The 14212-nt window shown below is 50.7% G+C and overlaps 2 protein-coding genes across 2 annotated transcripts; both read right to left on the bottom strand.

Moving 5' to 3' along the window:
- Positions 1-6929: 6929 nt before the first annotated feature.
- On the bottom strand, positions 6930-8243 carry LOC140361531 (C3a anaphylatoxin chemotactic receptor-like). Its single transcript, XM_072447242.1, has 2 exons — positions 8097-8243; positions 6930-7742 (listed from the first exon to the last, which is right to left on the bottom strand). The coding sequence occupies exons 1-2, from the start codon at positions 8241-8243 to the stop codon at positions 6930-6932; spliced, it is 960 nt and encodes a 319-aa protein (XP_072303343.1).
- A 2536-nt stretch (positions 8244-10779) lies between these two features.
- On the bottom strand, positions 10780-12090 carry LOC140361532 (C3a anaphylatoxin chemotactic receptor-like). Its single transcript, XM_072447243.1, has 3 exons — positions 11944-12090; positions 11141-11589; positions 10780-10852 (listed from the first exon to the last, which is right to left on the bottom strand). The coding sequence occupies exons 1-3, from the start codon at positions 12088-12090 to the stop codon at positions 10780-10782; spliced, it is 669 nt and encodes a 222-aa protein (XP_072303344.1).
- Positions 12091-14212: the final 2122 nt, after the last annotated feature.

The raw sequence follows: 14212 nt of genomic DNA on the forward strand, positions 1-14212 counted from the left end.
GGGGCTACGATCAGTCACCTCCTCTACATGGATGACATCAAGCTGTATGCTAAGAGCGAGCGCGACATTGACTCCCTGATCCACACCACCAGGATCTACAGCTCAGATATCGGAATGTCATTCGTACTAGAGAAGTGTGGGCGGATGGTGACTAAGAGAGGGAAGGTAGTCCAAACAGAGGGGGTCTCACTCCCAGAAGGAATGATAGCAGACATTGAGGACAGTTACAAGTACCTGGGAATACCACAGGCAAATTGCAACCTCGAAGAGTTAACCAGGAAAGCAGCTATGGCCAAATACCCACAACGAGTGAGGCAAGTCTTTGAAGCCAGCTCAATGGTAAGAACAAGTCCCGGGCAATAAACAGCTACGCCCTGCCAGTGATCAGATACCATGCAGGAATAATCAGTTGGCCAAAGGAGGAGATATATACCACAGATGTTAAGACATGAAAGCTCCTGACCATGCATGGAGGGTTCCATCCCAAACCCAGCACCATGAGACTGTACACTAGCCGTAAGGAAGGAGGCCAGGACTAGTGAGCGTAAGAGCCACTATCCAGGACGAAACGTCCAAGATCCATAAGTGCATCAAGGACAAGGCTCCTACAGATGACGTGCTCAGTGAATGTCTCAAACACTGGGGAATAGAGAATGATGAGGTGCTGGAGGGACCATCATGGGAGGATAAGCCCATACACGAGATGTACCATCGGAACATAACTGAAGTGGCTGATATCACGAAATCCTACCAATGGCTAGAAAGGGCCCGTCTGAAGGACAGCACAGAGGCCCTGATCATGGCAGCACAGGAGCAGGCCCTGAACACCAGATCAATAGAGGCCCAGATCTACCACACCAGACAAGACCCAAGGTGTAGGCTGTGCAAAGGGGGCCCTGAGACCATCCCACACATAACTGCAGGATGTAAGATGCTGGCAGGGACAGCATACATGGAGCGCCATAACCAGGAGCTGGCATAGTGTACAGAAACATCTGTGCAGAGTACGGGCTGGAGACCCCAAGGACAAGGTGGGAAACACCTCCAAAGGTGGTGGAGAACAACAACCGAGCCAAGGTACTCTGGGACTTCCAGATACAGACAGAATGGTAATGGCGAACCAACCAGACATAGTGGTGGTTGACAAGGGTCAGAGGAAAGCCGTGGTGGTGGACATTGCAGTACCATGGGATGGTAACGTCCGCAATAAGGAATACGAGAAACTAGAGAAATACCAAGGCCTCAGAGAGGAGCTGGAGATGGGCTGGAGCGTGAAAGTATTGGTGGTGCCCATAGTGATCAGAGCACTTGGGGCAGTGACCCCCAAACTGGAAGAATGGCTTGAGCAGATCCCAGGAAGGACGTCGGAGATCTCGGTCCAGAAAAGTGCAGTGCAGGAACAGCAAAGATACTGTGCAGAGCCCTCAAGCTCCCAGGGGCCTCTGGTAGAGGACCCGAGCTTGAAAGGGGACCACCCGCAGAGGGTGATGTGAGAGTTTAAAAAAAAAAAAATAAAAAAAAAAAAAAATATATATATATATATATATATATATGTGCCTCTCTATATATATATATATGTATATAAGATGAGATATTTCTTTATTGTCCACACATGGGGAAATTTCATTGTTGCAACGCAGGTAGATACAGAGGGAAAGGAACTTATAGGAAGTTATGTATGTCCTGTAGTTAGAGGAAGTGTCCCCAGACACTTCCTCTAACTCCTCCGGGGGGATCCCGAGGCGTTCCCAGGCCAGCCGAGAGACATAGTCTTTCCAGCGTGTCCTGGGTCTTCCCCGGGGCCTCTTCCCGGTGGGACATGCCTGAAACACCTCCCGAGGGAGGCGCCCAGGAGGCATCCGGAACAGATGCCCGAGCCACCTCAGCTGGCTCCTCTCGACGTGGAGGAGCAGCGGCTCTACTCCGAGCTCCCCCCGTGTGGCCGAGCTCCTCACCTTATCTCTAAGGGAGCGCCCAGCCACACGGCGGAGGAAACTCATTTCGACCGCTTGTATTCGCAATCTTGTTCTTTCGGTCACTACCCAAAGCTCATGACCATAGGTGAGGGTAGGAACGTAGACCGACCGGTAAATAGAGAGCTTTGCCTTTCGGCTCAGCTCCCTCTTCACCACAACAGTCCGATGCAGCGATCCGCCTGTCGATCTCACGCTCCATCCTTCCCTCACTCGTGAACAAGACCCCGAGATACTTGAACTCCTCCACTTGGGGCAAGGACACCCCACCCACCTGGCGAGGGCAAGCCACCTTTTTCAGGTCGAGAACCATGGCCTCGGATTTGGAGGTGCTGATTCTCATCCCAGCCGCTTCACACTCGGCTGCAAACCGTCCCAGTGCATGTTGCAGGTCCGGGTTTGATGGAGCCATCAGGACAACATCGTCTGCAAACAGCAGAGATGAGATCCTGTGGTCCCCAAACCGGACACCCTCCGACCCCTGACTGCGCCTAGAAATTGTGTCCATAAAAATTATGAACAGAACCGGTGACAAAGGGCAGCCCTGGCGGAGCCCAACATGCACTGGGAACAGGTCTGACTTACTGCCGGCAATGCGAACACAGCTCCTTCTCCGGTCATACAGGGACCGGACAGCCCTGAGCAAAGGGCCCCGGACCCCGTACTCCCGGAGCACCCCCCAAAGGACACCCGAGGGACACGGTCGAAAGCCTTCTCCAGATCCACAAAGCACATGTGGACTGGTTGGGCAAACTCCCATGAACCCTCGAGCACCCGATGGAGGGTATAGAGCTGGTCCAGTGTTCCACGACCGGGACGAAAACCACTCTGCTCCTCCTGAATCCGAGGTTCGACTATCGGTCGGATTCTCCTCTCCAGTACCTTGGAATAGACCTTACCTGGGAGGCTGAGGAGTGTGATCCCTCTGTAGTTGGAACACAACCTCCGGTCCCCCTTCTTGAACAGAGGGACCACCACCCCGGTCTGCCAGTCCAGAGGCACGGTCCCCGAACGCCACGCGATGTTGCAGAGACGTGTCAACCAAGACAGTCCTACAACATCCAGATACTTTAGGTACTCAGGGCAGATCTCATCCACCCCCGGAGCCCTGCCACCGAGGAGTTTGCGAACAACCTCAGTGACTTCAGCTTGGGTGATGGATGAGCCAGCCTCCGAGTCCCCGGTCTCTACTTCCTCTTCGGAAGACGTGACTGAGGGATTAAGGAGATCCTCAAAGTATTCCTTCCACCGTCCGACGACATCCCCAGTCGAGGTCAGCAGGCCTCCACCCGCACCGTAAACGGTGTTGGTGAGACACTGCTTCCCCCTCCTGAGGCGCCGGACGGTTTGCCAGAATTTCTTTGGTGCCGACCGATAGTCCTCCTCCATGGCCTCCCCGAACTCCTCCCAGGCCCGGGTTTTTGCCTCTGCGACAGCACGAGCCGCGGCTCGCTTGGCCTGCCGATACCCGTCGATGACCTCCGGAGACCTACAAGCCAGAGTGGCCTGATAGGCCTCCTTCTTCAGTCTGACGGCATCCCTTACTTCCGGTGTCCACCACCGGGTTTGGGGGTTGCCGCCACGACAGGCACCGGAGACCTTGCGACCACAGCTCCGAGCAGCCGCATCAACAATGGAGGCGGAGAACATGGTCCACTCGGACTCAATGTCCCCAGCCTCCCCCGGGACATGGGAGAAGCTCTCCCGGAGGTGCGAGTTGAATACCCTACTGACAGAGGGCTCCACTAGACGTTCCCAACAGACCCTCACAATGCGCTTGGGTCTGCCAAGTCTGTCCGGCTTCCTCCTCCGCCAGCGGATCCAACTCACCACCAGGTGGTGATCGGTTGACAACTCTGCCCCTCTCTTCACCCGAGTGTCCAAGACACGCGGCCGGAGGTCTGATGACACGACAACAAAGTCGATCATTGACCTCCGGCCTAGGGTGTCCTGGTGCCATGTGCACTGATGAACACCCTTGTGCTTGAACATGGTGTTCGTTATGGACAATCCGTGGCTAGCACAGAAGTCCAATAACTGAACACCGCTCGGGTTCAGATCGGGGAAGCCGTTCTTCCCGATCACCCCTCTCCAGGTGTCACTGTCATTGCCCACGTGGGCGTTGAAGTCCCCCAGTAGAACAACGGAGTCCCCGGTCGGTGCACTGTCCAGTACCCCTCCCAAGGACTCCAAGAAGGCCGGGTACTCTGCACTGCTGTTCGGCCCGTAGGCCGCCACAACAGTGAGACACCTGTCCCCCACCCGAAGGCGGAGGGACGCGACCCTCTCGTTCACCGGGGTAAACTCCAACACGTGGCGGCTGAGCTGAGGGGCTATCAGCAAGCCCACACCAGCCCGCCGCCTCTCCCCGCGGGCAACACCAGAGAAGTGGAGCGTCCAGCCCCTCTCGAGGAGATGGGTTCTAGAGCCCAAACTGTGCGTGGAGGTGAGGCCGACTATATCTAGTCGGTATTGCTCAACCTCCCGCACAAGCTCAGGCTCTTTCCCCCCCAGCGAGGTGACATTCCATGTCCCCAGAGTTAGTCTCTGTGTCTGGAGATCTGGTCGCCGAGGCCCCTGCGGTCGACTGCCGCCCAGATCTCTCTGCACCGGCCCCTTATGGATCCTCCTGCGGGTGGTGGGCCTACGGGAGGGCGGCCCCACGTCGCTCTTTCGGGCTGTGCCCGGCCGGGCCCCGTGGGGTAAGACCCGGCCACCAGGCGCTCGCCATGGAGCACCCATCCCAGGCCTGGCTCCAGGATGGGGCCCCGGTGACGCCGATCTGGGCGACGTAAACTGCCTTGTTCGTGTTGTCATCATAGGGGGCTTCTGAACCGATCTTTGTCTGACCCGTCACCTAGGACCTGTATGCCTTGGGAGACCCTACCAGGGGCATGAAGCCCCCGACAACATAGCTCCCGGGATCATTCGGGCACTCAAACCCCTTCACCACGTTAAGGTGTCGGTTCAAGGAGAGGATGTTGGGAGAGTGTTGGGGAAAAGTAAGAGTTACCCAGGCTTGTTACTAGGCTTATGTTCTGCCTCAAGAAAGTAATTTAGTTGCATTACTTGGGGAATTCTTAATTTGTGATACAATATAAATGTATTACATATGTGCTTTTGTGTTTTATTGATGCCCTTTAAATAGAAGAAATAATGCTCAAGTTGTTCAAACTGGCTCAATCATCACTGTGGACACCCTCTGCTTCCACTGCACCACCATCACCAGGACCTCAAGTGGGGGCCCACCATCACCAGGACCTCAAGTGGGGGCCCACCATCACCCAGGACCTCAAGTGGGGGCCCACCATCACCAGGACCTCAAGTGGGGGCCCACCATCACCAGGACCTCAAGTGGGGGCCCACCATCACCAGGACCTCAAGTGGGAGCCCACCATCACCAGGACCTCAAGTGGGGGCCCACCATCACCCAGGACCTCAAGTGGGGGCCCACCATCACCAGGACCTCAAGTGGGGGCCCACCATCACCAGGACCTCAAGTGGGGGCCCACCATCACTCAGGACCTCAAGTGGGGGCCCACCATCACCAGGACCTCAAGTGGGGGCCCACCATCACCAGGACCTCAAGTGGGAGCCCACCATCACCAGGACCTCAAGTGGGGGCCCACCATCACCCAGGACCTCAAGTGGGGGCCCACCATCACCAGGACCTCAAGTGGGGGCCCACCATCACCAGGACCTCAAGTGGGAGCCAACCATCACCAGGACCTCAAGTGGGGGCCCACCATCACCCAGGACCTCAAGTGGGGGCCCACCATCACCAGGACCTCAAGTGGGGGCCCACCATCACCAGGACCTCAAGTGGGGGCCCACCATCACCAGGACCTCAAGTGGGGGCCCACCATCACCAGGACCTCAAGTGGGAGCCCACCATCAGCTCCCTCATCAAGAAGGCCCAGCAGAGGATGTACTTCTGCAGCAGCTGAGGAAAGACAAGCTGACAGCTGAGATGATGGTGCAGTTCTACACGGCCATCATTGAGTCCATCCTCACCTCCTCCATCACCTCCTCCATCACCTCCTCCATCACCTCCTCCATCACCTCCTCCATCACCTCCTCCATCACCGTGTGGTACGCTGGAGCCACAGCCAGGGACAAACAGAGACTACAGCGCCCTCTGCTGAGAAGGTGATCGGCTGCAAACTTCCATCTCTGCAGGACCTGTAATGTCTCCAAAGCTCTGGGACGAGCAGGTCGGATCACAGACGACATTATGTGCACATTTCTGATCAGTTTGTCCTGTTTTTAAGGCCTGTCGGCCAAATGTGAAGCCTGCGGAAGTGTTGAACTATGAGAACACTGTTGTTTTCAAGCAAAAACCAGGAAGAGCCTCTGAATGACATTCATGTTTTAGCTCAATTTAAGGAGAAAAACAAGAATAAAAACACATTTTTGTACTTGTTGTTATTGTTGTTTTCATTCCTGTACTTTTGTAGAAAATGTATGTGTAAAAACATTTAACAGAAAATATATGACATTTAATATTGAGGAATTACACAACTAACGGAACAATTAATCAGCATCACTTTATTGAATAAGTTTCAGTGAAAACATGAAGCACATCGTTTCTTCTGGTTGGATTTTGAAAGCAAACAAATTGACCAGGTAAATACTGGACTCTGTGTTGGATCTCACCTCTGCAGGAACTTAAGCAGTTTATAATCCAACAGTCATCACCACAGAAACTGTCCTATAATAAACGCCCTATTTTTGTATGTAATGTCGTACTATTTTCACAATCAGTAAAAGACAAAGCTGCATGTTTATAAGGGAGAATGTACTGTTCAGTTTATGAATAATAAAAGAACAAAAGGTTCATGAAAACTTATCCCTCTTTCTGGCTGTATCCATGACCATATCACCGTGGCACAGACACAGATATTATGTGTTTTCAAACGCTGTGACGGGCAGTTGACTCGTTTGTACACTGTTGCATCACAGATCTCTGGTGGCAGTACTCGGGGTGCCCTCCCCATGAGGGGCCTCTTCGATGACCATTGCTCTGCTGTAAACTCTGTGCTGACGCTGCCTGAAGCATCCCCCCAGCTCCATCCCCAAACAGTAATACAGGAACGGGTTCACGCAGCTGTTGAAGTAGCCTATGGCAGAGGTGATCCGTTGCCACGGCTTCAAAACCTGTGTATATGATTCAGTCACTTTGAAAAGCTGGAGGCAGTGGTAAGGAGCCCAGCACAGGAAGAAGGAAGTGACCAGAACCACCAAAATCCTTAAGGAGCGTTTCTTCCTGGATAAATTTAAACGTTTGATTCCTAAACCGGCCACGACGGAGCACACAAGAATGAGCCAAAAAGGCAACAGGAAGCCACACACAAAACGAAGCACGTACAGATATATTCTCACATCCTTCTCCTGTCCCTTATCAATGTTGCACTTTGTTTTGTTGTACTTGTTCGTGTAAATGTCGCGATACATAAAAAAAGGAACGCTGAGAACAATGGCGAGCGTCCAAACACACACGGCAACGACTCTGGCCACAAAAAAGGTGCGTCTGGTTTTGGTGAAAATAGGTCTACACACACAGAGAGCTCGGTCCAGGCTGATCACGGCCAGCAGGAACACGGAGCAGAACATGTTTATGTACTTGAAGAAGCCGTTGAACTTGCAGAGGAAAGATCCAAAAGGCCAGTCGTTGAAGCGCAGCCTGTGGACCAGGGACAATATCCGAGTGAAGCAGAAGATCAGGTCTGCCACGGCCAAGTTCACCAAGAACACATTCGTGACTTTGGTCTGTAAGAGAGAACTTTCATTCAAAATGCACAAAGAATGTTTCAGCAGAAAGGTTTCAGCTCTGGGGCTCCTCTTTTCCTAAGACGAGGCACATCTAGACTTTACGACTCGCTCTCGGGTTAAGAATATAGCGGGTCGTCATTATATGTAATAAAAAATGTTCTACTAAAGATGCTTGTGGGTCATCCAGACCCAAAGAGAGTGAGGGTTGATCATTCAGCAGGCAATGTCTGGTCAGTGTGTTAATGATGCTGAAGCCTAAAGTTTCTCCTCAGAATAACTATAACATTAAAATGTTATTATTGTATTATTGATGATCTATACTTGGCCTTCAGATGTCTTTGTGTTACACACCTTGATGTTTCGTGCAGAGTAGATGACCACAGAGTTTCCACCGATGCCCAGGACCACAGTCACAGAGTACAGCAATAAAGTGACCCACCTGGAGACCACAAGCATGTCTAAGGGCTCCTGGGCTCCGGCAGGCGCGTTAGCAAACATGACTATAGGAAAGAGGTCATATTATTACAATGTATTACAACCTTAAAGCTGCACTGTGTCACTTTTCTAACACCACCAGGCAGAGTTACAGGTCAGGTCAGTGGAGCGCGACCCGGTGTAATTATAGTTTTTCAAGATATTTGTGAAAAATAAAACACAAAAAACTGAATAATGCCCTTCTGTGGATGATTGCAGGCAACAACTCCATACAAGGTGGTGGACGCTCCACCAGAAAAGCTACATTGTCCCTTAATGGTACAGAAAATATACTCTTAGCTACAGGTCACCATATTACATTCATAAAATACATTTACATGAAAAAAAAAGATCTAAATAAATGTGTTCACTTGACAAAATGCACAGACTACACACACTGTATATATATATATATATATATATATATATATATATATATATATATATATATATATATATATATCTTATATATATATATATATATATGTATAGATATACATACATACATACATACATACATACATACGTACATATACATACATTATAATTACCTTTAAATGCTATGAGTTTCCAGTGTTGCTCCTCTGTTTGATGCACTTGTATCAAATGATTATAAGATGATTGCGACTGCTACAGGAAGTGAACATAGACTTTATCTGTGTGTTCCACGTCGGCGCTCTGAGGCTTTTCCCACATACTCTTAACACAGAAAAAACACAAAGACACATACATGTACTTTAAGGCTTTCTTTTTTCATTGTAAATTTTGTTTAATTTTAGTCACTGCCTCAAAACCGTAATTTAGTTGCATTACTTTGAGATTACTTAATTAGTAAATCAATACAAATGTATTAAATATGTGCTTTTGTGTTTTATCAATTCCATTTAAATAGAAGTAAATAATGCTCCAGTTGTTCAAACTGGCTCAATCGCCACCGTGGACTCCCTCCACTTCCTCTGCACCACCATCACCAGGACCTCAAGTGAGGGCCCACCATCACCAGGACCTCAAGTGGGGGCCCACCATCACCAGGACCTCAAGTGGGGGCCCACCATCACCAGGACCTCAAGTGAGGGCCCACCATCACCAGGACCTCAAGTGGGGGCCCACCATCACCAGGACCTCAAGTGGGGGCCCACCATCACCAGGACCTCAAGTGGGGGCCCACCATCACCAGGACCTCAAGTGGGGGCCCACCATCACCAGGACCTCAAGTGGGGGCCCACCATCACCCAGGACCTCAAGTGGGAGCCCACCATCACCAGGACATCAAGTGGGGGCCCACCATCACCAGGACCTCAAGTGGGGGCCCACCATCACCAGGACATCAAGTGGGGGCCCACCATCACCAGGACATCAAGTGGGGGCCCACCATCACCAGGACCTCAAATGGGGGCCCACCATCACCAGGACATCAAGTGGGGGCCCACCATCACCAGGACCTCAAGTGGGGGCCCACCATCACCAAGACCTCAAATGGGGGCCCACCATCACCAGGACCTCAAGTGGGGGCCCACCATCACCAGGACCTCAAGTGGGGGCCCACCATCACCAGGACCTCAAGTGGGGGCCCACCATCACCAGGACCTCAAGTGGGGGCCCACCATCACCAAGACCTCAAATGGGAGCCCACCATCACCAGGACATCAAGTGGGAGCCCACCATCACCAGGACATCAAGTGGGGGCCCACCATCACCAGGACCTCAAGTGGGGGCCCACCATCACCAGGTCCTCAAGTGGGGGCCCACCATCACCAGGACATCAAGTGGGGGCCCACCATCACCAGGATCTCAAGTGGGGGCCCACCATCACCAGGACCTCAAGTGGGAGCCCACCATAACCAGGACCTCAAGTGGGGTCCCACCATCACCAGGACCTCAAGTGGGGGCCCACCATCACCAGGTCCTCAAGTGGGGGCCCACCATCACCAGGACATCAAGTGGGGGCCCACCATCACCAGGATCTCAAGTGGGGGCCCACCATCACCAGGACCTCAAGTGGGAGCCCACCATAACCAGGACCTCAAGTGGGGGCCCACCATCAGCTCCCTCATCAAGAAGGCCCAGCAGAGGATGTACTTCTGCAGCAGCTGAGGAAAGCCAAGCTGACAGCTGAGATGATGGTGCAGTTCTACACGGCCATCATTGAGTCCATCCTCACCTCCTCCATCACCTCCTCCATCACCTCCTCCATCACCTCCTCCATCAGCGTGTGGTACGCTGGAGCCACAGCCAGGGACAAACAGAGACTACAGCGCCCTCTGCTGAGAAGGTGATCGCTGCAGACTTCCATCTCTGCAGGACCTGTACGTCTCCAGGGCTCTGGGACGAGCTGGTCGGATCACAGCCGACCCTTCTCACCCTGGACATGGACTATTTGAGCCACTCCCCTCAGGCAGGAGGTCCCTCCCCTCAGGCAGAAGGCTACGGTCCATTTAGACCAGAACCTCCTGTTTTAAGGCCTGTCGGCCAAATGTGAAGCCTGCGAAAGTGTTGAACTATGAGAACACTGTTGTTTTCAAGCAAAAACCAGGAAGAGCCTCTGAATGACATTCATGTTTTAGCTCGAGCCTTTCTTCCTGGACAAATTTGTACGTTTGATTCCTAAACCAGCCACGACGGAGCACACAAGATAAGATAAGATATTCCTTTATTGTCCCACATGGGGAAATTTCATTGGTGCAACGCAGGTAGATACAGAGGTAGATACAGAAGAACAGATAACTTATAGGAAGTCTGAAAAACACTTTCAGTAGAAGATCTCCTATAAATAAATAAAAACTCCCATAGACAAATAAATACATAAATACATAAATACCATTGCATGTGATCACGACAGTAATTGTACATGAACATGTGTCACGACAGCACATAGACTGCACATGAAAATAAAAGAATGACACAAAATGAAAATGAAAAGAATGACCCAAAAAGGCAACAGGAAGCCACACACAAAACGAAGCACGTACAGATATATTCTCACATCCTTCTCCTGTCCCTTATCAATGTTGCACTTTGTTTTGTTGTACTCGTCCGTGTAAATGTCGCGATACATAAAAAAAGGAACGCTGAGAACAATGACGAGCGTCCAAACACACACGGCAACGACTCTGGCCACAAAAAAGGTGCGTCTGGTTTTGGTGAAAATAGGTCTACACACACAGAGAGCTCGGTCCAGGCTGATCACGGCCAGCAGGAACACGGAGCAGAACATGTTTATGTACTTGAAGAAGCCGTTGAACTTGCAGAGGAAAGATCCAAAAGGCCAGTCGTTGAAGCGCAGCCTGTGGACCAGGGACAATATCCGAGTGAAGCAGAAGATCAGGTCTGCCACGGCCAAGTTCACCAAGAACACATTCGTGACTTTGGTCTGTAAGAGAGAACGTTCATTCAAAATGCACAAAGAATGTTTCAGCAGAAAGGTTTCAGCTCTGGGGCTCCTCTTTTCCTAAGACGAGGCACATCTAGACTTTACGACTCGCTCTCGGGTTAAGAATATAGCGGGTCGTCATTATATGTAATAAAAAATGTTCTACTAAAGATGCTTGTGGGTCATCCAGACCCAAAGAGAGTGAGGGTTGATCATTCAGCAGGCAATGTCTGGTCAGTGTGTTAATGATGCTGAAGCCTAAAGTTTCTCCTCAGAATAACTATAACATTAAAATGTTATTATTGTATTATTGATGATCTATACTTGGCCTTCAGATGTCTTTGTGTTACACACCTTGATGTTTCGTGCAGAGTAGATGACCACAGAGTTTCCACCGATGCCCAGGACCACAGTCACAGAGTACAGCAATAAAGTGACCCACCTGGAGACCACAAGCATGTCTAAGGGCTCCTGGGCTCCGGCAGGCGCGTTAGCAAACATGACTATAGGAAAGAGGTCATATTATTACAATGTATTACAGCCTTAAAGCTGCACTGTGTCACTTTTCTAACACCACCAGGCAGAGTTACAGGTCAGGTCAGTGGAGCGCGACCCGGTGTAATTATAGTTTTTCAAGATATTTGTGAAAAATAAAACACAAAAAACTGAATAATGCCCTTCTGTGGATGATTGCAGGCAACAACTCCATACAAGGTGGTGGACGCTCCACCAGAAAAGCTACATTGTCCCTTAATGGTACAGAAAATATACTCTTAGCTACAGGTCACCATATTACATTCATAAAATACATTTACATGAAAAAAAAAGATCTAAATAAATGTGTTCACTTGACAAAATGCACAGACTACACACACTGTATATATATATATATATATATATATATATATATATATATATATATATCTTATATATATATATATATATGTATAGATATACATACATACATACATACATACATACATACGTACATATACATACATTATAATTACCTTTAAATGCTATGAGTTTCCAGTGTTGCTCCTCTGTTTGATGCACTTGTATCAAATGATTATAAGATGATTAAGACTGCTACAGGAAGTGAACATAGACTTTATCTGTGTGTTCCACGTCGGCGCTCTGAGGCTTTTCCCACATACTCTTAACACAGAAAAAACACAAAGACACATACATGTACTTTAAGGCTTTCTTTTTTCATTGTAAATTTTGTTTAATTTTAGTCACTGCCTCAAAACCGTAATTTAGTTGCATTACTTTGAGATTACTTAATTAGTAAATCAATACAAATGTATTAAATATGTGCTTTTGTGTTTTATCAATTCCATTTAAATAGAAGTAAATAATGCTCCAGTTGTTCAAACTGGCTCAATCGCCACCGTGGACTCCCTCCACTTCCTCTGCACCACCATCACCAGGACCTCAAGTGGGGGCCCACCATCACCAGGACCTCAAGTGGGGGCCCACCATCACCAGGACCTCAAGTGAGGGCCCACCATCACCAGGACCTCAAGTGGGGGCCCACCATCACCAGGACCTCAAGTGGGGGCCCACCATCACCAGGACCTCAAGTGGGGGCCCACCATCACCAGGACCTCAAGTGGGGGCCCACCATCACCAAGACCTCAAATGGGAGCCCACCATCACCAGGACATCAAGTGGGAGCCCACCATCACCAGGACATCAAGTGGGGGCCCACCATCACCAGGACCTCAAGTGGGGGCCCACCATCACCAGGTCCTCAAGTGGGGGCCCACCATCACCAGGACATCAAGTGGGGGCCCACCATCACCAGGATCTCAAGTGGGGGCCCACCATCACCAGGACCTCAAGTGGGAGCCCACCATAACCAGGACCTCAAGTGGGGTCCCACCATCACCAGGACCTCAAGTGGGGGCCCACCATCACCAGGTCCTCAAGTGGGGGCCCACCATCACCAGGACATCAAGTGGGGGCCCACCATCACCAGGATCTCAAGTGGGGGCCCACCATCACCAGGACCTCAAGTGGGAGCCCACCATAACCAGGACCTCAAGTGGGGGCCCACCATCAGCTCCCTCATCAAGAAGGCCCAGCAGAGGATGTACTTCTGCAGCAGCTGAGGAAAGCCAAGCTGACAGCTGAGATGATGGTGCAGTTCTACACGGCCATCATTGAGTCCATCCTCACCTCCTCCATCACCTCCTCCATCACCTCCTCCATCACCTCCTCCATCAGCGTGTGGTACGCTGGAGCCACAGCCAGGGACAAACAGAGACTACAGCGCCCTCTGCTGAGAAGGTGATCGCTGCAGACTTCCATCTCTGCAGGACCTGTACGTCTCCAGGGCTCTGGGACGAGCTGGTCGGATCACAGCCGACCCTTCTCACCCTGGACATGGACTATTTGAGCCACTCCCCTCAGGCAGGAGGTCCCTCCCCTCAGGCAGAAGGCTACGGTCCATTTAGACCAGAACCTCCTGTTTTAAGGCCTGTCGGCCAAATGTGAAGCCTGCGAAAGTGTTGAACTATGAGAACACTGTTGTTTTCAAGCAAAAACCAGGAAGAGCCTCTGAATGACATTCATGTTTTAGCTCGAGCCTTTCTTCCTGGACAAATTTGTACGTTTG

Source organism: Eucyclogobius newberryi, unplaced genomic scaffold (assembly GCF_026437365.1).
Source record: "Eucyclogobius newberryi isolate DKJ021-1_F unplaced genomic scaffold, fEucNew1.0.hap1 SCAF_16, whole genome shotgun sequence".
NCBI classification, from domain to species: Eukaryota; Metazoa; Chordata; class Actinopteri; order Gobiiformes; family Gobiidae; genus Eucyclogobius; species Eucyclogobius newberryi.